We start from the raw sequence: 24,246 nt of genomic DNA, 5'->3' as shown, positions 1-24,246 counted from the left end.
AAGAGAATTATGTACGCGCCTTAACGCCGAGCTGCATCACTCTGCGGACGCAAAGATGACATTATTTCAGCTCAAGTAGAAACAAAGACATAAAAAATAAAAACACCCCCCTTCGGCCAACGTACGCTGGAGAGCGCGATGACGTCAACGCGCCGCCTTCTCTTTACGTCCGTGAAGTGAAAGATGGCGGCTCCCTGGGCGAGAGGTGTTTCACGCACGAGTGTAACGTTTGCGCTTTAAAGGTATGTAAAGACACGTTAAAGCTCAGCTTTTCGCGTATGATTCATCTGGCTCGGAAATGAGCTCTCCGCGTTTGCCTCGACGTGTAAGACGAACGCCTAAAAGCCTCACTAATACGCTCATAAACCGAGGCAGGGTGGGACGGCGTGGCGCCCGCTCTGCCCACGTTTATTTATCACTGAGCAGAGAGGGGTTTACACCAGATGTGGTACTTGTTTTGCGTTTAAACGACTGTTTCCAGCGATTAAACGACTTAACGTAGCGTGTTTTGACGTATGAAGTGCGTTTTCTTTAACGGCTCGAGTGTGTGGAGGGGAGTTGGTGCCGAACTGAGGAGCTGTGACTGCAGTGCAGAGACACTTTCCCACAGTGACGGGCAGAAGACGAGCAGAGGTGAAAAGCAGACACTCTGTTATTGTTTTCACGTCACATTTCTTTAATGAAAAACGGAGAATGGCATGAAATCGGCCTGGGATGTAGTGCAGGCGAGACCGCATTGCTTTCCACTGTCCAGTGCTTTAAACGGGCTCTCATTGAAATGCAGTGAAAACAGTGAAATGTGCACAAATCGCATTACTTTCCCATACTGCCATGTGCCTTAATGAAAAGCAGAGCCTCCTGCGTTGTTTTCACGTTGCTTGGCCTCTTGTTTGTACTTCCCATCCCTCAGTGAAAAGCAATCAAAACAGTGCAAGGCAACGTACATACAGGACGTCATCTAAACACCAACGTACAGAAAATGTTTCAAGAGAAAGATCCACCACACGGTTATTTTAAACAGTGGAAAGCAGTATAGCTGTGCCTTTAGTACACCTTAAGTCAAACTATTTCTCTTTATCCCTTAGAATAAAAAAAAGCCTTTAAGACTGATTTTCAAACGTTCTGTCTTCTGATTGGCTGCCCTTCGCATTGCATCTCATGCAGAAAGCCACCCAGGCTGACACTCTCTGTATAACTTTAGCCTGAATAAAGTTGCTGTAGGTGGAATTGGCAGATGTATGTACGTTATTTTTATTTAGCTTTTCATAACATTACAAAACCAGTCAATTAAAAAAGGGCTGCTTTTTCGGTTTATTTGTTAGATATGGATTAGATGGACTGCGGATAGAAGAGTACTTTTTGAAACCTTGGCAGTATTTATATACAATATCTAAACATTTTAAAGACAGGAGGCTGAGCTGGAGGTGGCGGAGATGAAGATGCTGAGATTTTCGTTGGGAGTGACGAGGCTGGACAAGATTAGAAATGAGCAGATCAGAGGGACGGTGAAGGTGGAGCAGTTTGGAGATAAAGCCAGAGAGGCCAGGTTGAGATGGTTTGGACATGTGTTGAGGAGGAATAGTGGATATATTGGGCAAAGAATGTTGGAGATGGAGCTGCCGGGTAGAAGGAGAAGAGGTAGACCTCAGAGAAGGTTTATGGATGTAGTGAAGGTGGACATGGAGATGGTTGGTGTGAAAGTAGAGGAGGCAGTGGATAGGGCAAGATGGAGGCAGATGATCCACTGTGGCGACCCCTAAAGGGAGCAGCCAGAAGAAGAAGAATCTTCTGGGTCTCTGAGCTAGCTGAGCATTTTCTTTGGATGATGGGTGGGGGTGTTGGGAGGAGGAGGTGATATTATTGGTTAATATTATTTTACCCCACAATTAGTGCACAGTGACAATCAAAAATCTGATGGCGTTTTAGAGGCGGAGCAAAAGACAATACACTTTGAATAAAGATGATAAAATAACCAGAATTTCATCTTTTCAGGTTGACTTTAATACAAGGGTTTGTTTAGACTTGACAGGCTTGGTTAGAGTAAAATGAACACTAGTGCCAATTCTCTGTTGGTACAGCGAATGAGAACACTGCTATCCAACCTCTAAGTCAGACCAAATAATGACTTTTTTATTTATATCTTTTGGTTCAATGTTAAATATATCAGTGTGAACGGTAAGCAAACCAGCCACCAAAGTACAAGGATAAACAAACCCCAAGTTAATACAACAGGTAATTATTGACCATTTCCCTTCATTATTAAACAATGTAAAGGCCAACTGGAGAGATGCAAGGATTTGATTAGACAGTTACAGGTGTCATCTGCCTTTAATGGATGTGACTTTAACGTACTGATCTCCTTCCCCCTGCAGTCTTCATCAGGATCAGAGAAACATGCCAGCACCAGCAGCGCTAAACCTCAGCAATGAGGTGGTCAAGATGAGGGCAGAGGTGAAGAGGGTGAAGGTGTTAGTCATCCGGAAGCTCACACGACAAATTGCAGGTCTCAAGAAAAAGAAAGGAACAGGGGCCAACTTGGAGAAAAAAGAGAGGCGAATAGCGAGGTTGATTGAGGAGATCCACGAGTTAAAGCACCTGGCGCCAGATAGCATCACCAAAGCTGCCCTGCAGAAGGACATCAGCTTTGAGAAGGTGTGCCAGAATAAAGACTCCAGCCCTTCTGAGCGAGCCACAGCACGCGTGGCCACACACCCGCAGTTCAGCAGAAGAATCGAGAGCATCAAGAAGGCCATCGAAGCCTTCAAAGCAGAAAGAACGGGCGCAGCAAAGGCTGATAAAAAGTCAGAGAAGGAATCTAAAGGCGTCATCCAGCAAAAGAGTGAGTCAGAACGAGACAGTGATGATGAAGAGGAGATGGAAGAGTCGGGGGAAAAGAATGAAAAAGAACAGGAGGGAGATGGTGGTCCCTCTCAGATGACCCAGAAGAAGGATGCAGAAGAGGTTAGTGTGTGTGAGAATGGTAACAGTGGTAGATGAGTAAAGCGCCCATTTTATTGTTTTCTTTGATGTCCACTTACAAAATATGCATAAGTGTAAGTACCAAAATCAGTTGGAATTAATTTTTTCCCATTTCTGTTTCTTTATCACTTACAAATTAAGGCACTGTTTATTTACACTAATACTTTCTCACATAACCACACAGCCTGGCTATTCGCACTAAATCTGCATAGTAAATTTGACTGTAGCAGACCAAAACTGGCTTTTTATATTTTCCATAAAAATGGTAGATGTAAAGAGTTATATAGAGTAATATTAACCAGAAAATAATTGAATGCGATTTTCCATTCACTGCACTCTCAGAAATAAAGGTGTGAAACTGTCACTGGGGCAGTTCCCCTCTTGTCACTGGGGTGGGACCTTTAAGAGTACATGTCAGTACCTTTAGTCAGGGAACATAACTGGACCATAATCCACTGAAATGATATTCTGTAAGTTGTATCGGCTCCACACACCCCGTCTCATCTCCAGGCTTTCCAGGTTTTAAAGCATTAGGTTATGAAAAGATACTAATATAGACTTTTCACCTAGAAAAAAAAACGTATTTAATGTTCAGCTGGACCTTAAAACCACTGTTTTAAAATTAATTCAAAAAGTAGATTTTGTTTCTCATATTTATAAATGATTATGCATTGTCCATTATTACTGTCTTCAAAAAATAAATAAACAAAACTCTTTGATGAGAGAGTGTGTTGTTGGTATGAGTGACTTTAAAAGGGAAAAAAATATATATTTTATTGCTGGAAAAATAGGCCAATACTGGAATTTTCCACAAATTTTAGTGCACATTTTTATTTATTTGATGAGTTTAACATACTGAAAAAAATCAATCCTAAAATATAAATAAGTTATGTGCCATAACTTTTAAACAGGCTACATTTACATGTTAATTTCAACAAATAAATAGCAACTATGCTTTTAAATGTGCAGAAGTGTGTTCTCTGTAGAGAATGTGTGTTTATTTTCACTTATTTTCACGTGAAATGGTGCCCCAAACTTTCGTTTTTATCACTGTGTCATAGGAACCCTTATTTGACTTAAAATAGTCACGACTTAAAGTGGATTTACTTCATCATATTACATGGTAATATACTATGACGCCGAGCACTGTTCGATTCTTCAGGGTGTCATAGCGCACCACTCAGTATTTGCCTTTAAGATTAAGTTTTAAGATTAAGAGACTCTTATTAATCCCACAAACGGGGAAATTTCACCTCCGCATTTAACCCATCCGTGAAGTGAAACACTACATACACACTAGTGAACACACACACACTAGGGGGCAGTGAGCACACTTGCCCAGAGCGGTGGGCAGCCCAATCCGCACCGCCCGGGGAGCAGTTGGGGGTTAGGTGTCTTGCTTAAGGACACCTCAGTCACGTGCTGTCGGCTCTGGGGATCGAACCGGCGACCTTCTGGTCACGAGACCACAGAAGCCACATTTTCCACACTTCCACACAGAGACAGTCAGTCTTTCAGGTAAACAGATAAATGCTTACAGTAAGTTAGCTCAGCCAGTGTTACTGTCCTAGCCTTTCCCAGCTCATATCTTTCAGCTCCAAAACAGCCAGTCTGTGAGGAGGTAAGTTAGTAAACTGATGCCAAGTGTGAGAAGTGATGCGGAATGTTTTATCCCACTCAGTTTATATGAGTGAAATGAATTTGAACCTGGTGTTTATCAGCTCTCCCTGTTGCCGTTCTATAGCAGCGCTCTACTACGCGACAGCGCACTGTGCAGTGACCTTTAAGGTGCTGTATTGCCGCTGTCTTGGCAAAGCGCTCCAGGGTGCTTTTGCTTTGTGGTGCAAATGATCAGCCATTTCCATTTTGCAGAGCTTACAGGGCACCACATTGCTGGGTGTCTTATCTAAAATAGATGTTCTCTAGGCATCTTACTCCATAGTGATGCTGTGCTATGCAAATCGACATATTTCCGTTATTGATGATGTCGATTACGGCGATTCCTTCGATTAGTTGCCTCTGATTCTCACACTGTCACACGTTTCTGTGGTATACAATAAAACTGCAATTCACTGTATTTTTTCATGTTAGTGGCTTTATACTTTACACATCATACCTAAGAACTAAGCTGCTGCGGTGGATATTGTTACTTGCTATTTTCAACTTTCTTTCATTTTATCTTGCTTACAGAAATCAACACATACAGACAGCATACCAGCTGAGGTGGTCAGGATGAGGAAGGTGGTAAAGCAACTGAAGGTGCTGATTATCCAGAAGCTCACCCATCAGATTACCCATCTGAAGAAGATGAAGGGTGAACAGTCTGAGCTAAAAGGGAACCAAGAGTGCGCTGCAAGACTTCAAAAGGAAGTCAACGTTTTGAGGAATCTTTTTCCTGACGATGTTACTACAGCAGCCCTTCAGGGGAACATTGATGTGGAAGAAGTGTTCCAGAACCCAGAGTCCAGTCCACTGGAGAGAGTCACTGCGCGGATCGCCACACACGCACGCTTCATCAAAAAACTCCAAGATGTCCGAGACGCTATTGAAAAAGAAAAGACTAAGCCTGAAAAGGCTGAAGAGGAAAATAAGGAAGCAGAGGAGACAATAGCTGAAGATGGTGATGATGGGAGGGATTCAGATGAGGAGGATGAGGAGGAGGATGGAGATGAAGGTGTGGTGGGTGGGACAGCTTCTGATGGCAGCGATGAAGATAATGACATAGAAGACAACAAGAAGGAAATGGACCAAGATCAGCCTTTGAATGTAATAAAGAGGGCTCATGTTGTAAAGCTGCCAGAGGACATCAGGCCTGCTACTGTAGTATTATTGTCAAAAGAGAAAACGTCCATCACTAAATCAAAAGCAGGAGTGACTGAACAAGCTGCACCTTCAGCAAGTCTAAAAAATATTGCCAAAATGCCAGTTTCAGCAGGCATTGTCCATCTATCTGCCAAAACCAAAGAAACACCGGTAAAGAAACCACCATCATCAAACCAAGACTTCAAACCTGAAACCAAGAAACCAGAAGATAAAGAAGGTGATGAAGAAAGTGACTTGGAGTCCTCCGATGAGGAGGAGGAGGAGAAGGAGTATTTTGATGACAGCACAGAGGAACGTTTCCACAAACAGTCTTCTCACTCGGAGGAGAGTGATGACGACTTCTTCCTCGGCAAAGTGAGCAAGCTGAAGATGAAGAAAAGCACAGGACCTGGAAAGGACACAACCAGCAAGCCTAAAACAGCTGCTGAAGTACCGGATGCTGAAGAGGCCAGGGGCACATTGCAGGACTTCAGAATGCAGTCAGTCTTCTGCTCCACCCTGTCCAAATCTAGTGGTGCCTCACAGAAGGGGAAACCACAGGGTCCAAAGCCTCTGCACTTCCAGAACCAGATGAAACATGCAGAGAGAGATGGGAAACCAACTTGGTTTAAAAGCCAGGGCCGTGGAACTGACAGAAAGCCTTCAGCGGCTGGGCCCAAAGCTCCTGGTCAAAGGCAGGTAGGTGCTGCAGAAGCAAAGATGGGCAAACCTTCATTTGAGCAGAAACGCACCCAGAGTTATAAAGGTGCACCTGGCAAACCTTTCAAGCCTCCCCAGCATTCCCAACAGGCCCTGCATCCCTCGTGGGAAGCCAGTAAGAAGAGGAAAGAGCAGCAGTCTCAAATCACAGCTTTCCAAGGGAAAAAGATCAGATTTGATGATGATGATTAAAATTTTCTGGGTTTTATCTCCCAGACCAACGATGGACCTCTGAACTCCTGACTTTTTATTTGTTAAGATATTTCTATGTTTCTATAGGAAGTCCTTCAGTGTTGATGCAAACTTTACTGAAAAGTTTGAGTTGTTTTCCCTCATCTGTTTTTCTAATTAGCCATGATATTCCTTAATTCCTGTAGACGGCTTGTTCTGTGGTGTCAGTGCAGCTGTCTGTGTAAATTTAAAATAAAACATATTTAATGTGTTCTGTCATGCTTATGGAGGTTTTGAGTCTTCTGTGAGTTTATTGGCCGGTTGTAAAGCAGAAATCTGATTACCGTCCGACTCATGTAGACCCGGAGTTTCCCCATTATCTGATTACTTGAATGCATCTAAACATGTTGATCAGATTACTGACAAAATCAGATTTTCTGCAGTTATCAGATTAAGTGCATGTAAACACACTCACTATTGGGCAATAATGAGAGTGAACAGTGGTCAAGCTTTACGTAGGTCATGAGAGGGCAGTCGTGTAAGAGCAGGGGGGGGACAGTATGTGTACACAGAAGTGCACAACAGTCCCAGAAAGGTTCCTCTTATGAGCTTTTATTTAAGGAATTTACGTTTACCTCAACTGAGACATGTTTGGTGCTTCTTTAGTTGAGAACTGGAGCTATAAAACGAACCCAGTGAGCAAAACTTCACCATGGGGCTAAACATGATGGGCAGTTATCCTGGACAACAATGGTGCCGTGTTCAGCTACGCCGTGAGGTTTTGTTGGGTTTTATCATTTCACAGTAAGTCGTACTGGGGCCTGAACCATGTTGACGGAAAAGATTTGGGTGACTATTGACTTCTCATGCCTCCAGCACAATTTCATGACTTTTATGTTCAATTGATTTAACGCATGTTAACCTCCAGGTTTAAAGGGTGTATTAGTTTCCCCACTCAGTCAAACTGCTGGATACCAGCCCTCCAGGACTCGAGTTGTGCACCCCTGCTTTATTGAATCTGCAGTCTGTTTAGTTCTCAGCATGAAAACCAGTAACTCATAAATCGCAGAGCCAAATCATTAGGTATACCCAAACTAACTATATCTTATTAAGAAGCAGAAACACTGGAGTTAAGGAACAGTAAATGACCTGACAAGCCACAGAAGGCCATAGTAGATGGTGGCTGAAGAATATTTCAGTCATAAAGGAAAAGTGTCCAGTGGATGAAGAGTGCAATCGCTGGTGTAGACCGAGTCAGACTAGCATAGAGATGAATACAGCAGGATTTACCACTGTATACAGACCACTGGTAAGCCGCATCAGAGAAGCCACCGCTGACTTCAAGCAACTATTATTTGCAAAAGATCTGCAAAGTACTCTAAACAATTTTATGTCGATCATTTTAGGGGCACAATCAGAACTGGCCAAGATCCGAATCAGCAGGTTTTTGCTCAAAACACAAGATCAGCAGTCAGCCAGTGTTTTGTTTGTATTGTGACCTTGTAATGAATTCATTTGGCAGATCTACATTGTAATTTATTCATTTATGTAAACAGCGTGAGGCGGACAGGGGCACTCAGAGTGGGTTTAAATGCTGCTGCTACACCTGAGCCAAACTGGTGTGGCATAAATGATATGACTCGGTGTACAAACATAGCAAATTTCCTCGTACATTCAATCTAGCACTTGTGATTATTGTTATTTAAGTCATTTAATAATGTTTTTTTGTTTGGAGAGTGAATATTACTAATGAGAAGTGAACTGAAAATGTATTTTCCATTAGTACAGGTGTCAGTTTTGGATAAAAATAAAATCAGAGTACATAGTAATTGATGATGAGCGCAGTTTGTCTGAAGTTAGTCTCCTGAAATCGAGGGACCGTGTATTAAGGACAAGATTCCTATGTTCTGGTTACAACAAATCTGGACGTAAAAGCCCTTGAGCTGAAGCCGATTCTGTACTCGGACACCGTTCCAGATCCAGTGTGCTGTAGAACAGAAGAAAGAGCTCAGTCACTCTGTCGTGCCCCGGATAGATTTCCTTGAGCAGTTGTGTATTTATGAAGTTAAACTACCCACTAGGAAAATTATTAGGACAGTTCCTAAAAATAATAAATGGTAGGATAATTGTGTGTGTGATCAAAGCACAAAGCCTTTCCAGACACTTCCCCAAAATATTAGACATTTTGTTGTTTTTATTATTATCATTATAATTATTCATATATTCTGTGTGTTATTCAAAAGCATCTGCAGAGTATTAATTTGTGAATTAATGTTGCTAATATTAATGTTAACATTGAGTTACAATAGCAATATTTTGTAATAATGATTTTGCAATGTAAACATGATAGTTATTGTGCATTAATAGTGTTAAATGTGTGTACATTATAAGGTATTCGTAATACCAATATATAAATACAGAAGATGAGTTATCATGTACTTATATTTTGTATTAATATTAACGGCAACCCGAGCGTTTATGCTAAAGCTGCAGGGCTCCCAGCCTTCTACATTTCAATTGGTTGACACGGCGACGCATCGACCAATCACGGCGCAGACTGCACTCAAAACGACCAATGGCGTCGAGCATGTAAATTTATTTCAAAAATTTCCCGGGAAATCCGAGTTTCGCGGGAGGGCGTTTGGCGCGTAAACCGCATCCCTTCATTCATTGTCCGCTTCCTGGAGCCATTTTTAAGCGCCTAAGGAAGAAGTTCGCTTCTTAATTTTAATCGTTTCCATCTGCTGTTTTTACGCGTCGATATCCCAACATCTCGGCAGATATAGGTTAATAAGATTGTCCTGCGTCAGTATTGGTGATTATTTCGGGTCCTGCGTAGAGGATTTTTCCGAAAAAGAGCCTCAAACAACAAGAGCCACAAAGGAGAGTTCGAGCGGGTGAAGATGAGAAAGGAACTCTCCTCGGCCCCGCACCGGGCGATAATATCAGGGCTTGGCGGCTCAGTTCTCGAGCAAAACGCTGGGTTGTACAGCTCGTCCGATCGCCGTGTTGCAGCGTATTCTTCGGCGACCTACATCCAGATGGTCACCCCGCCGTCCTGCGCCTCGCAGCCCGCCGAGGTCCGTGTATCTGACCCCGCGGTGGGCAGTTTGTACACGACACCCCTCCAGGGGCCTCCAGCCGGGGCAGAGCATCGGCCCGCTTTAGGGCGACCTCCGGTAATAACACCACCACTCTTCTGTAACCTGGACAGCTTCGGTGTTTACAACAACTCTAAAGTTGGCTTCCTATTTGAATTTTCCCGTCCCACCTTAAATGGCGTTGCGGTTTTATTCTGGTGTCCGGTGCGGAATAAGAACAACAATAACCGCTGCTGCACCGTTTAAGGTGGAACGGATCAGTTCTAACAAGCTGGTAGCTAAACAGGCTAAGGCGCCGAAGTGTAACTGCTGCACAATTTAAGGTGGAACGGGACAATTCGAACCAGAAGCTGTAGGAAGGCAGCTTTAGCCTCGTTTGTAAACATGTATTTACTTTTACTCTAACTGGCTGATCAGAGTGTCGTAGTGAACTGATCGCCGTGCTGTTTGAGTAAATGAAGCATATCTACTGTTTTAACTGCTAAATTCATGCGAATATGCCTCATTTCAGTCCTTCTGCTAACGTTACCTGGCCAGGCTTGCTAAGTTGGTTCGTTTGGTGCTGTAACGTTAGTTGCCCAACTATATTGATCTCAAGTAAACTCAGGGCTGCGAAATTCAGCTACATGTCAGGCTGTAAAGTAGCTTATATCCAGCTCGTTTGGCTGTAGAAGTTGGAGAAAAGGCTTCCTAACGTCGCAAACTGCGAGTCTGTCGACTAGCAAGTGGCTTTTTCTGAGAAGGTTGAGGGAAAGACATTAGCCAGTCAAGAGTAGGACGTCTTTGTGTCCAAATGCAGCCGATCTAGATGAAGATTGGGCCCAGGCGTGTTTGTAAGCACCGTATAGAAGTTTTTTGGGGAAGAAGGGTGAAGAATACGGCCAGCCCCTTGTTGGGTTAACTGGAGCCTAGGCCTTGGCTAGTGTTTAGAGGGGGGATGGGGTCTTTTCATGCACCTTCCTTTCTTGGGGGTTTAAGTTTGAGTCCTCCTCCTCAGAGTTTTGCGTATCTGATGAACAGGGATGAGTTGTGCATGAGGGTCCACCTCCACCCTGATCTCCTCAGAACAGTGGTGAGTGGTAAACATGGTGTAGACAGCCAGCCTGTGTATCAGCAGATAGGCTGGTTGTGTTTGACATGCAGGGGCTGAGTAGGTAGAACAGCCTCGGTTTCCTGCGGTTCTCTCAGGAACACACTCAAAAAAAGATGGATCTTTAGTAAAATCAGTGGTCCCGTTTAGATCCGTGAGTTCTGGATGGAACCATTTTGCAAGCTTTAATGGTTCTTTGCATGGTGAGAAGTTTCTTCAGATCGACGGAGAACCTATATAGCACCAAAAAGTGTTTGTGCTTGATATCATAACAGTAGGAGAACCCTTTTTGGTGCAGTATTGACACACGAAATCACCATTTCACCTGGCAAAGAACCCTTTGGACATGAAATGGTTTTAAAAGGAGCCTTTACTGAAGAACCCATGAATGTTCTAATGGAGCTGATGACCAACTGGCCAACAATGGTGATGAATTTGAATGTCGTTAGTGGACCTCCGACACATCATTGTTCGTCATAAATGTGTTAGGAACGTGGAGGTTTTCCGCCGGCATGGCTGCAGATAAAGCTGGAGCGAGGCTTCTGTGCACTGTATTCCTAATGAAGCCACTCATTGTAGCCTAGCCATTGTTGGGTACGCATATTGATTTCTTCTAGAGGTCATCAGTGAAGTGTTAAGAGTTGATGACCAAATCAGGCTCAGGTCTGGGATGCTGTGTTTGCTTTAAGGCCAAATCTAGCAGCGCACGCTTCCAGCCTTTTGTTCAGCCAGGCGTTAGAATGTGGGCGCAGGTCTGTGTAATGAGCTTATATTGAATGTTTCTCTGTTCAGGCTAAACGCCGTTTGGAGCTGGAGGCTATGGACCACCAATACAGTGAACCGGCCAGAACGCCCAGAGGTCGCAGAGCAGCTCTCCGAGTGAAGAGCCCCAAAGGTATTGACACCGTCCTGAGCTTGACGTGAAGCTCCTCGCTGTGGCTGCTCAGTAATGTTTAGGCCTTGGATGGTGTGCTCTAACCGGTTTTACTTGCAGCTCATCATAAGGTAGTTGAAGTTGGTTGTGTTTTCTCAACAGGCACATTAACACCCATTTTGTTTGTGATTTATGGGTTGTTACTTTGAGTAGATCACAGCTGGCATAAACACGAACAACCCCCCCATCCTTTTGTTTTGCTCCGTCCATCATGAAATTAATACACACTATAAAGGGCAATATGTCCTTTCAAACAATGTCCAGCTGAAACCTGACATTGAGGTATGTGCTTTTCAGAGAGCCTAGAGTTCAAAAGTAATGGGTTTAAAATGTACACACTGTGGCTAGAACGCCTGGCCGTAGATGGGTTAGTTGGTTCATTTCAGCTTGTCTGGCATGAGGTTAGGGTTGGGTTTTCTGGTACTTGAAAAGTACTGCCAGGCAATGAGTCACTTGGCAGCTCCGAGATGGCACCGCGTGCACACGCTGCGGCTTCTCTCTCTCCCAGCGAAGAGGTGTTTTTGTACGCCTTCGTAGCGTTTACCTGTCTTGGAGCGCACAGCTTCATCCACCATGCTTTCAGGATGCTCAACTGCCGTTCAACTACCCCACCCCTTCTGCCCAACGCACAAACTTGCCAAACCACAGGTTCCTGACCCCACACTCCCCGTACTGAGCTGTGATGTTCTCAGGGACTGTTACGCACCCATCACTTTAACTGCTCCATAAGCTCAGTCTGACTGCACTACTGATTATATTTGCTCTATTTGTACCCAAAGACCTTAATCTGTATGTGCCTTATGTCACTCTAGTGTGAACTCTAAGTTCATTTCAGGACCTTTTATTTTTTTATTCTATCTTTCTACAATTTGTGTATGTGAAAAAAAAAAAAAATAAATAAATAAATTAATTTAAAAAAAAATTATATATATATATATATATATATATATATATATATATATATATATATATATATATATATATATATATAATAAAAAAATTAAAAACGATTAAAAAAAATTGTATTTAAATTCTATAAGGGGCTACACACAAGATTTTCACTCTTTCCACCTGTGTAAATGTGATGTGACACGTGATTTGGTCAGCAGATTTGTGGCTCAGTGCAAAAGCATCACTTGAAAAGACCATTTCTTTTAACGTGGCATCTGATTTGATTCCTTTTGTGCGAATCATAAGGGAGAGATGCACCCAAACGCATCGCAGCCAAGTCGCAGTCCAAAGTCTGGCTGTGCTGTACAAAAGATAATCGTGGCAGATGCCTTCAACATTTTTAGGTTAATCAAGCCTAATGAATGTATTGCCCCACCAAAGAATGTGTAAACCTGCCGTTTTGAGCAGGCAGTTAAAGCAGAATTTTACTGTTCAAAATCAAATCTTTGAGATGTAAAGTCATTCAGGACGGTTTGAACCGAAATGTTTTGTTGTAGATAAATTTAGGCTCAGATTTGCACTCGGTGGCAATGACGGTAACCAGGGGTCACAGTGTCAACACACAGCAATTTTATTTGCTGTCTAAATTGACCAGAGAACCTATAAACGACTTTGGAGTCCTGAAAAGTTTTCTTTGGTTACTCTTTTGTTTTGATGTCTAAACCTAAAATGCAGATGAGCTGCGAAATTTCATAACTACTTCATATAAGAACTTTGTGAAATGGCTTTTAGAGACACTGGGCAGTTAAGACACCTGGTTCCTATCACTTCGACTAGAACAGTTGAGTCTGGTTTATCGAGAGTGGTGCTGCATCAGGCCGCTCTAAATGACTACACCTAAACTTTTGAACAGTTCTTTTTTTTTTTTTTTTTTTTTTGGTCTATCAGGGACCCTCTTTCCCTGCTGGCCAGTAAGAGTCATAATTGAGGCATGAATTTAATTCTTGTCTCAGGAGTTCATGTAGCGGTTCAGTAAACTGGAGTAGTAAAACCTGATCTTGGTGAGCGTGGCAAGGCGTCTTGCGTTTAAGCTTGACTTTAGCTTGAATAGCTGAGCCTTCAGTTATAGTCTTGAGTTGGGGGCACAGTGGCTTGTCAGAGTTTGGTCGTCTTACTTCGGCCCCTGATCTGGTTGACACTTCAAGAGAACTACTGCTACTGACTTGTTTCACACGTGCTTCTGCACAGATCTTGCTTTTTATTTTGGTGCCCATGTTAACGGGTTACATCGTTCACACCGACTGCATGAGCAGCCGCATGTACCAGGTGTGACGTGCTAAAAGGCATCAAGGGTTTTTTTTTTTTTTTTGTTTGTTTTTTTTCCTCCCCTCCCTCAGCAAAATGCTGTAGGAGAGAAAAACTAAACTTTAAAGTGCGAATTCTGTAAATCATGGAAACTTATCAAATGAAGCGTTGCAGTTCACACAGTGCATTCATTGAATCTCCAGTCAAAACATCAAGTAGTTCATGCTTCAGCTTCAGAGGAAAAGTAGGCTTAAACATGTTTACCACAAAATTACACACACACCTCAACTAAATATAGTCAATTTCTCAGAATGTGTGTCCACTCTGTTTATCGCAGCTTCTGTTCTTTTCTAGAGACGTGCTTTCAGTTTCAAGTAAATCTGCTGGGATATTTTGCCACTCTTACCAAGTTCAGTCTAGGAATTTGGTTGCATTTTCTGCTTCTCTCAGCCTAAATTATCCCAAACACATGTAGTGGTGTTGAGGTCTGGACTGGTGGTCAGTCCATTGTTCTCGGAGCACCAGTAGCTTCAGGTTTCTTCTGTTTTTCTGTCCTTTTCTTAGTGAGGCGTCTTGACAGCTACGCATCCTTTCAGACTCGTAGCACTGAGCTCTCACAGTGGTGGGATGGGACCCCTGTGGATTAAAATAATAATAATTTATAGGTTTGAAGCAAGAGTGTAGCTCTTTTTTTTTTTTTTTTTTTTTTTTTTTCTCCTTTTTCAAAGATAAACTTAAGTATTTATCTAATGGGACAGGTTTTGCAGACGTTGGGAGTCCCATATTCTTCATGCTGTTCTATGATGTATATTTTAATGTTTTTCTTATGCTAGTGCGTTCTTATGACATCTGAAAAAGGAAGAGCTTTAACTTTTTTGACCAAGTTCAGGGGTCTTTGACTTTTGCACTGTTCTGTAAACACTTTCCAGTGGTCCATGTAAACGATTACTCGGGTCAGAAAACTGCAGAGAACAAACAAATCCAGCCTGCTCCTTTTCTGAATCGGCTATTTTATTGAGCAAAGTAACTGATTTGGCTATTTTGAGGGGGAAAATTGCTCGTCACCAGTAACACAGTATAAGCCTGTAATACCTGTACGCTGGAAATGACCAGTGCGTATAAACGGTCATCCTGCCACATTGCTCCTTCTGTGCAGAGGCGTGTGTGAAACAAACCTCAGGCTTTTGGAAGCAAGAGTGTATACAATGACCTGAAGTGTCGTCACTGACTCTCTTGAGAATGTTTGAGGGTCCCTGCACAGTAGACCATCACTTTGTGATGAAATGTGAAGTCTTGCATTGTTAAATAAGGAATTCATTCTTTTCTTGTTTCCATAAAGCCAATGTGTAATTAGCTGTACTGCATCAATAGTAGTGTTTAGGTTTCTTCTATTAGGCAGTAGGCTGGGAAAGGACCAGCATGTTGTCCATGGAAAGCCTGTCCAAAACTTGGAAATGGTCATGCCTGAGCCGGCTGTGGAACCTGTGATATTAAAACCATCAAAGGAGAGGCCAAACCGCTCATTTCTAAGCACTAGTCACAACACTCTGCTGCAGCTGAGTGTCATTTCACTTCATTCACACCACTGCAGAACTACTAAATGAACTGACCCTTCTTTTCTTGATTAACAGCTCCTAAAACTCCACCGGAGAAGACCCGCTACGACACGTCTTTGGGCCTCCTGACCAAGAAGTTCTGTCAGCTGCTGGCACAGTCTTCAGATGGAGTGCTGGACCTGAACCAGGCTGCTGACGTGCTCAACGTCCAGAAGAGACGACTGTATGACATCACCAACGTGCTGGAGGGCGTGCGCCTCATCAAAAAGAAGTCCAAGAACAACATCCAGTGGCTGTAAGTGTGAAGCAGATGGAAGCCTCATGCTTCTCAGGCTTAATTGAATAGTGGTTGTCCTTGGTTCCAGTTAGTCATCGTATAGATGAGTTCATATGGGCATTTCTGAAGGAGATCACATGCTGCGGTTCTTTCAGGGGTTCCAGCCTGCCCTCAGATGCAGGGCCGCTCACGCTGCTGCCCCCTCTGCAGACTCTGAGCAGAGAGATGATGGCCCTGCGGGAGGAGGAGAGACGGCTAGACGAGCTCATTCAGGCCTGCGCTAGCAACGTCCAGCAGATGACTGAGGAGACACACAACCAAAAATATCCTTTCCTGCTCCAGGCCACATGTACTGTTAGTGTTTTAGGTGCAGATGCCAAAAAGCATAGGTGTCTGAATTGATGCTGGGTGTAGGTGGGCTTGAAATGTATAAGAAATGCCTAGTTGGGTCTAAGCATGCCCAGAGCTTATCTTGAGCTTATCTGGGATGCTTATAGCTGTGACTTTTGACTCGAACTGCCTATTGACCTGACTTGTGAATTCACTCAGACTTGAGACTCGAGCCGGAGGAAATGCTACATACCTCAATGTATGTGTAGTCGATTGCATTGCATGCGGTGCTGGAAGAGCTCTCCGTTTTCTGCCAGACACATGAAGGGGTACAGGGGTCTGCACCCAGAAGTTGCAAATGGAGGTTAAACGTTTAGACAGCTGTCCGGCATTTCTCATCGCTCTGATCCAGGGTTATCCTGGCTTGTTTGAAGCTCCATGTACTGAGGAGCACATTGCATGGTTCGGGTTGCTTTGTCCTAACGAGAATATTCTGGGCCTCGTTCGAGTGAATCTAGTTTTCCACAAGTTTCTCTGTTTGTCTGCTAATCGAAATGTAAGTAGGTTGCAGGTGGCATTCCTTGAAAATACACTAGCGCTTCAGCTGGGTTAGCTATTATGGTAGCTAGGAAGTTTACCTACAAACTCTACTCTGACTTGTACCTTGGAGACTAGACTCCACTTGGACAGTGACTTGTCAACACTTCTGAATTAAAGCTCATGTATGACTGTATAAGTTCACTGTGTATCAGTTACAACATAATTTCAATATTGTATGATTTCTTAGTTTTGCCTGCTTGTCCTTGATTTGATCTTCCAGAATGTGGCTTGTGAGCCTGAATGAAGCAGCTGCTGTTAGAACTAATATTTGGGCAACTGTCCCGTCTTCACTGCCGTAGCTTTTTGTTTCTGAAGCTTTAATCCACCCCCACCCCCCACCATGATGATGGTTTGTCATTGACACTAACTTTGATCAATCCATCTGTATAGTTTCCTTATCTACTCCTACGTATGCCTATGTCACGTATCAAGACATCAGGAAAATCAAAAGCTTGCAGGATCAAACCGTAATAGCTGTTAAAGCCCCATCTGAAACCAAGCTGGAGGTTCCGGACCCAAAGGAGGTAAAGCTCTTCGTTTCAGTGTCATAGTTCTTTTATCTTCAGCTAATCTAGTATTTTTTCCCCAAACCTGTGTTGTTTGGTTTTATTTATTTATTTATTTATTGGGGGGGAAGTTGGGGATGAAAGCTCAGCCTCATTGTTACTTTAGCAGTGCTGACATATGGGAAAGGCCAATACGATGTGGGCTGGTTTTACATTGCTGAGGAATATGCATGTGTTATAGAGATTTACACCAATTTTAGAGTTTTAAAAATTTGAAAAGCACACTGGTTTACTGCAGTGTGGCGTTGCTACTTTTGCTGGTGCGTTTTCTGTCGCAACTTGTTCACGAAGCTCAAATGTAAAAATCGTGGTACAAGTCATGTGTCGTGAACAAGTGTAGTGATGTTTTTCCAAATCCTTTGTTTCTGTGTAGAGTTTACAGGTCCACCTGAGCAGCTGCAAAGGCCCCATCGATGTGTTCCTCTGCACAGACCCTGGCGGTTCGTTAGACAACGGAGTGGATGTGAATGGAAATGACACTGCCTTCCTCAGAGTGTCCAAAGGTAAGCCAGTCATAGGCCGACGGAAATGCGCACTACAGCTGAGTGACCTGTGCAGAGAGTTTGTAGGTGTTCAAAAAATGCAAACATGCATTACATAAAGGTCATGAGTCAGCTGCAGATACTTCAGTGTTTTGGCCCAAAATCATTTCTCAAACATAATTCAAACTCCTCTTTTTTCTGTCTGTATGCCACCGTGTGGGGCAGTAATCAAAGTTTAGTTTGCCATCCAACAGTTGCTGAGTATTAGATGCTGCTAACTTGGAGAGGGGTGCTGCTCCGGATTAGCTTAGCGGGCATAACGGCTCTGCTCACCTCAGAGCATGTCTTCTTTTGACTAACTAAAGCAGCACCACATGTTTAGATGGTTCAGATCTGGGAGAGTGAAGGTGAGCAGCTGATGTTGAATGGACAGATGTGCAATTGAAACCTATTTCCTGGTATTCGGGGATGGGTCAACTGAACGTCAGCTTTGCGTACAGACTGCGTACCTAAACGGGGCCACACCACAGTACAGGTTTGATTCTGATCAAGTTGTGCCTCAGTTTCGGAGTGACCACCAGTCAGTTTGCCCCTCTAAAAGTGTAATAAAAATCTGTCGTCATAAGGACATTAAATGACCTCACATTTTTGCACCACTCAACCCTTATATTTGTACACCGTAGTGGAATAAAGGTGTCATGTTGTTCTGAGGTGCAGTTTCCACCAGCTAATCTTGGAGAACCTCTTTGCGATACTTGATTTATTTATTTTATTTTATTTTTGTTTTGCAGAAAGTGCTAAAACTGGAATTGCTGGCTCTGGCCAGATGAACGGCAGCTATGCTGTTGGTCCAGTTAGCGGGCATTCAGCGCAGACGTGTAACGCACCCATGTCGCCGCTTAGCTCCTCACTGTCCTCCATCCTCCAGCAGCAGGTAGAGCTGGTGCCTTTTGTACCGCTCTCGCCTGCCCTGCTCAGCGAGGACTACATGCTGGGTCTGGATGATGAGCAGGGCATCAGTGACCTCTTTGACTCCTGTGACTTGGACATGCTACCTCTGGATGACCTGCTGATGGTATGAGCGCTACAGGAGCCTGCAGGTGAATGAGGGGTGTAAGAACTGTTCACTGGGTGGATTTTACCAGTGAACGTTCAATTAAGTTGGACTTCTATGGGGAGGAGGGTGGTTGGGGTTACTGGGCTGAGCTGAACGTTTTTATTTTCCCCCTTCTGTTTGTATTTTTCTTACTCTGTTGTATACTAAGAACCTAAATGTGGGTTTTGTTTGAATTGTGTGTAATTTGGTGTATAAAGATGAGCCACGAAGCTTAAACCAGTTATGCTGATTGCTAACATTATAGAAGTGGGTCAGATGAGCTTAATGGAAAGTTGAAGTGGTGTTTGTGGAATGAGTGTGTGTGTGTGTGTATATAAAAAAAAAAATTAATAATAATAAGTCAGACTTGGAGACTGAATGGGTTCCACAGTATCCATAGTGATTACTTGGTTTTAACTTTACTGACTATATGCTACATTTTGCCTCTTTCCAACAAAATCTGGCACAGCAGTGGCTTATTTATTACACTTTTATTGATGTGCTCATTGGTTTGGGGACGCCTCCCCATTGTCCAGCTAGTGAATTTGATTCACCTTCACATTTCAGGTGTTTACAAGTAAACCATTCATAAGTGATGGTAGTTTAGTGCAGCAGTTCTACAGATCATCCATGTTGTGATGGGCTTAGGCACAAGGCTAGAATCATGATATTGTAGCTGACTAATTGCTATATAAATAATTTGTTATTGACAGTTTGTCTCTTTTGAAACCTAAACTGGCCAAATTAGCTTATTGACTAGCTTCATTTTTAGCTGTAAACTGTCAATTAGGAGCCATTAAGATCAGCCAACTTGAGGTGGAAACATTACTCACTGCTGCCCTCCAGAGGTGTTGAACACTACTCGCTGCTCTAATGGCGATCAGGTGTTTATGTAATTGTGACGGGTCTGTTTGGAAGGTCCTTAAACTGGTTTGAGAATCACTAATTTAGTGAAACGACTAGCTTGACAGTCTGGCTGTTGGATGAATCTATGGAAATTATCTGGTATGATTTAATTACTTTTCCCCCATTTTTTTTTTTCCGGGGGGGGTGGGGGGCGACTATTCTCTTGACACATTTTGGCACATACATCAGTGTATTTAATCCCAAATTACTGGGGAAAGGTTTTATTTCTCGATGTACTGTAGCTCATATTGCCTAAGACTGTGATTTCTCTAGCATAGTGAAATAGCAGTGCACTACAGGGAGCTGTAGGCTGTGTGTGTGTGTGTGTGTGTGTGTGTGTGTGTGTACTGTGCCTTTTGCCACAGTAATGCTTTTCTCAGGGCAATGTTCTCAATTTTACAAAAAGGCTCCTAATTGATGTTACTTCTTGGTATTTAATATTATTATTTGTTTACTTTAATCCCCAGCTCCCCAAACTAGATTTTGAAGCACAACTGCACCAAAAAGACACATTTGTTACCCAACATGCAACAGCCAGTCATGAATTTGGCTAAACTATGTCTTGTATATTAGCTTTTATTGAAATGAATTACATAAAGCATTGCACACCATCACTAACCCAGTTGGGTATTGAGTTCCGCCTTGATCTGTAAGTCGGGGTGCACTGACATGGGATGTGTGGGCCGATGCTGATGTGTGAATCACATGTGTCCAATTGTACCAGGACTAGCATTATGAAGTTATGACTGTCTTTACAAATGCAGTAAAATCTATTCAATTATAGAAAAAGTCCCCCCCCCCCCCAATACTGATATAACACTGCATCCCTACCTCCAAGTTACAGTAATAGGATGAAGGTTTATCCTCTCGATCATTGGGGATGCGTAGGCCTTCTAAGCGTGTAGTGTTTGTTTTTTAAAATCATACTTTAATGCATTTCACTGTACACATTTTGTAAATTAATGCTTGAGTTGATTAAAATCTGCAAATTTGTGGCTATTCTAATGCAACTTCTTTGGCAGCTTGTGTTTTTGGGGGATGCTTTGAGACTAATTGCATTAATACATTATGCAATACGAGGCCTGGACAGTAGTCGTACATTAACTTACAGTGCAGGGTGTGTCGTGCTGATACTGTGATGGCTAATGAGCTGTTAACTGACATGCTTATGATTTTTAATTTTCTCAAAGGTCAATTTTAAATCCAATCCGATTTCATAATGACTACCTACTTAACCAGCTCTAACCCTGCACTGCTCAGTTGGTGCCTGTTCCTGTCGTCAGCACATGTTGCTCTGTGCCAGCTGCCAGGATCTGCAGTGTGATGCTTAAGAGGAAGCTGTCTTGGAGCTCTGGTAGCCTTTTAGCCTAATCTGTAGTCTGGTATTACTTTTAGGCCATCCATGGTTGTAAGGCTTCTAATTTCAGTAGATTTGTGCTGGTGTTTTTACTTGTTCATGTTCTGAAGGTGTTAGATGAAATTTAAAGTGCACTGCGTCTCATGTTAGGAACATGAAGCCGTTTTCTTGTGTAGGATAAGATGGTGGCTCTGACAGCTTCTTAAAAGCTAGTTGCTCACTTAAACTTTGCAAAAACAGCTTTTAAATTTTATTGTGACATGCAGGTAGTACAGTTTTTAATGTTAAGCAATTCTGAATCTGATGTCTTCCCTGGTGGATGAATACTTTGGTGATGACCAGAGGAGTTGAATTGAGGAATGTGGAACAGATGCGCCCCCAAGTCAAATTTGGGTTAAACTCCTCTGGCTTTAGGTACTGTTAAACTCCTGCGTAGCTTTGGCTCACTTCTGTGCTTAAATGTTATGAAATAATTAATATTCTAAATGTCGCTTCTGAACATTAATATATTAATTGTCCTTTGTTTTGTGCCCCCCACAAAAAGTCTTGCCCAAAAAAAAACTCTTATTTGCCCGGATGCTTATAGATGCGATGTTTGGTTTTTTTGTTTTAAACCTGCTATCAAAGAGCAAAATCTTGTAAAACTGAATTGAGCTTCTGCTTGAATGACTTCAACACTATCACTCATAAATGGCTATGAAGGAAACAGTGTCTAGTCCAGCGTCACATTAATGCTTACTTACCATCACTGGGCTTTTTTTAACTTTCAGGCTTTTTTTTTTTTTTTTTTTTTAAACTAAGCTTTTAAAAATAAAGGTTCCTAATTGTTTTTTGGTTTCTTTGAACTTTTAATGCTTTTTCAGACAATTTACAAATGCGAGTGCCATTAAAAGGTTCTGTATGGGATCAAAAGGGGCTTCTAGGGCATCGCACCAGAAAACTTTTTGACATCTTGATTTTTGAAAGTGTAGGTTACATGAACAGTACATATTTTTTGGCTAAAGGTGGGTTTTGATTTAAAAAAAAAAAAAAGACCATGTGTTGCTCTGGACTTCATGTTTATATGGACCGATGCTGTTCCACACTCAGATACTACTCAGCTGTTAATGCTAATTCTACAACCATAAGTCCTGAACCCTTTAGGAGCGAAAAAACTGGATTAAGCATTATACTTGCTTTCTGACCGCTGGCTGGGTTCTCCAGCCCGCTTGTTTTCTGTGGGAAGCCTTCAGTGTTTTCACTAAGCTTTTACAAATTGAGGACCCATGCAGAGGAATCAGGGTTGGGCCCTAATCCCCCGTCAGCCCTCGCCTCTCAGTAAAGCAGTTCCTAGTGGGAATAGGGCTGTTTTTTGTAAAGCTGTTTTATATTTGTGGTGTGTTCTGTACATATTGTTGCAAACTGGTTTTAATAAAGTTGTGAATGCTCAATTTGCGTACAGCATTCTTCCCAGTCCTGATCATGAACCGAACCTTTTGAAATGCTGCAGGCCTTGTGTGTTTAAACGATGTTTTTCTCTGATGTAGAGCTGCTGTTTGGCTCAGTAAACAGCAGGAGTGATTTTTAGATTGTCATTGAAATATTCTGCACTAAAAACCCCCTTAACTTGGTCCTCTGAAGTCATCGTCGCCATCATCGTGGGTCAGTGTGTGTGTGTGTGTGTGTGTGTGTGTGTGTGTGTGTGGTAATTAAGGTGCTTTGCCACATTGAAGCATGTATTACTACAGCTATGTTATAGCTTTTGTCAATAGTGAACTGAAGCTTTCTCCAACCCCCGTTCTGCTTTCCAAAGAAGGTCTTTGATCCCAGTACACGTCAAATTCAAACGAGATCTCTAATACCGTTCCTGGAAAGCCATCGTCCGCCGTACCTTTGAAAGTTTCAATATCGTTCTGAAAACTGTTTCATTCAATATTGGGTTAATCTAAGTGTCTCCTGGTATCAGTGGTCCTTATTCAGTGTTGCAGAAGGTCAAATCAGTTGAACCATATCATCTTTGCTGTATGTGTACATTCAAACCCATGTCTGGTAGAAGTGCATATAAACTTAAGCATAATGTTTTAACAGCCTGAAAAAGGCCCAACTTAAAGTAAATTGGCAAGCATCAATATCAGCAACAGAAAAAGAAAATGCTAAAGTTTTGCAGACGGCCATCCTGGTGCTAAAGTTACCCAGAGAAAACCCACGCAGACACTGAGAACATGCACGCGCCACACGTAAAGGACCCTGGTCACCCAGCCGGGGAATCGAACCCCGGCCCTACTTGCTGTGAAAAATTCCGAAATAAAGTGTGAAGTGTGTTCCAAAAAAAGTGATTGAGCTGATCAACCGACATTGAGTGGATGCAAAATGTTTACAGGAGTTTTGTGAAATGGGTTTTTTTTTTTTAAACGAAGGAATGAATGTTCCACCTTGTGAAACTGCTTCCTATGAAAGTGAAAAGTAAACACTGTAGGGTAAAAAGTAAACTTAACACTTATGGGCCTCATTCACCAACTGAAGGAATGAACTTTTCAAAGATTGACATTAATCAATGTTTTCTCATTTGGCATTTGTTCCAAAGCCCTCCTGTGCAGTTTTCTTCAGATCACTTCACACCTTTTCAATGGGATTTGAATGTATGCTTTGAGGCATTATCATGCTGAAAGGTGAAATTCCTATTAGTCTTCACCCATTTAGCAGATGCTTGACGTTTTTGCACCAAAATCTGGTATTTGGGGCAGTTCATGATTCCTTCCACCTTAATTAAAGGCACAGGTGTGACTGAAGACCAATCCTAAGGCATGATGCTGCCACCACCATGCTTCACTGTGCGGTCGGTGTTCTTTTGGTGATGTGCTGTTACTTTTGCGCCAAACAAACAATTTAACATACATGGCCGAAAAGTTGGCCTAATCAGCCCAGAACGCGTTTTCCAGATTTTTTTTTTTTTTTTTTTTTTTTTTTTTTTTTTTTTTTTTTTTTTGTAGTGTCCCATGGGATATGTGATGCCTTGGAAATTCAACAAGGAGATCCTGTTCTTCCTGCTCATTGTGGACCATGGCTTTTTCAATAGGATGCAACTAAGGTGTCCTACTGGAACA

General features: G+C 42.5%; 2 protein-coding genes across 3 annotated transcripts; both read left to right on the top strand.

The window, feature by feature from the left end:
• Positions 1-118: 118 nt before the first annotated feature.
• On the top strand, positions 119-6,960 carry srfbp1 (serum response factor binding protein 1). Of its 2 annotated transcripts, none has more exons than XM_017708676.2 (3): positions 119-242; positions 2,373-2,961; positions 5,170-6,960. In XM_017708676.2, exons 2-3 carry the CDS (start codon positions 2,395-2,397, stop codon positions 6,691-6,693), a joined length of 2,091 nt encoding a protein of 696 aa, XP_017564165.1. In that variant the 5' UTR covers positions 119-242; positions 2,373-2,394; the 3' UTR covers positions 6,694-6,960. The 2 variants fall into 2 exon arrangements, with proteins under 2 accessions (XP_017564165.1, XP_017564166.1); XM_017708677.2 differs by lacking the exon at positions 119-242 and adding an exon at positions 347-633.
• A 2,364-nt stretch (positions 6,961-9,324) lies between these two features.
• e2f3 (E2F transcription factor 3) lies at positions 9,325-22,593 on the top strand. Its single transcript, XM_017708678.2, has 7 exons — positions 9,325-9,851; positions 11,656-11,758; positions 15,625-15,844; positions 15,982-16,149; positions 17,166-17,280; positions 17,696-17,825; positions 18,596-22,593. The coding sequence occupies exons 1-7, from the start codon at positions 9,576-9,578 to the stop codon at positions 18,883-18,885; spliced, it is 1,302 nt and encodes a 433-aa protein (XP_017564167.1). The 5' UTR covers positions 9,325-9,575; the 3' UTR covers positions 18,886-22,593.
• Positions 22,594-24,246: the final 1,653 nt, after the last annotated feature.

Source organism: Pygocentrus nattereri, chromosome 27 (assembly GCF_015220715.1).
Source record: "Pygocentrus nattereri isolate fPygNat1 chromosome 27, fPygNat1.pri, whole genome shotgun sequence".
Classification (NCBI taxonomy): domain Eukaryota; kingdom Metazoa; phylum Chordata; class Actinopteri; order Characiformes; family Serrasalmidae; genus Pygocentrus; species Pygocentrus nattereri.
The sequence above is the reverse complement of the archived record's forward strand: the minus strand, read 5'-3'. Positions and strand labels throughout refer to the sequence as shown.

Bases quoted from the DNA above. Each gene is read 5' to 3' on its own strand.
- e2f3 (XM_017708678.2), top strand. From the start codon at position 9,576: ATGAGAAAGGAACTCTCCTCGGCCCCGCACCGGGCGATAATATCAGGG. The intron at 9,852-11,655 runs GTAATAACACCA...TTCTCTGTTCAG, and splicing joins CCGCTTTAGGGCGACCTCCG to GCTAAACGCCGTTTGGAGCT. The intron at 17,281-17,695 runs GTAAAGCTCTTC...GTTTCTGTGTAG, and splicing joins AGGTTCCGGACCCAAAGGAG to AGTTTACAGGTCCACCTGAG.
- srfbp1 (XM_017708676.2), top strand. From the start codon at position 2,395: ATGCCAGCACCAGCAGCGCTAAACCTCAGCAATGAGGTGGTCAAGATG. The intron at 2,962-5,169 runs GTTAGTGTGTGT...TCTTGCTTACAG, and splicing joins AGAAGAAGGATGCAGAAGAG to AAATCAACACATACAGACAG.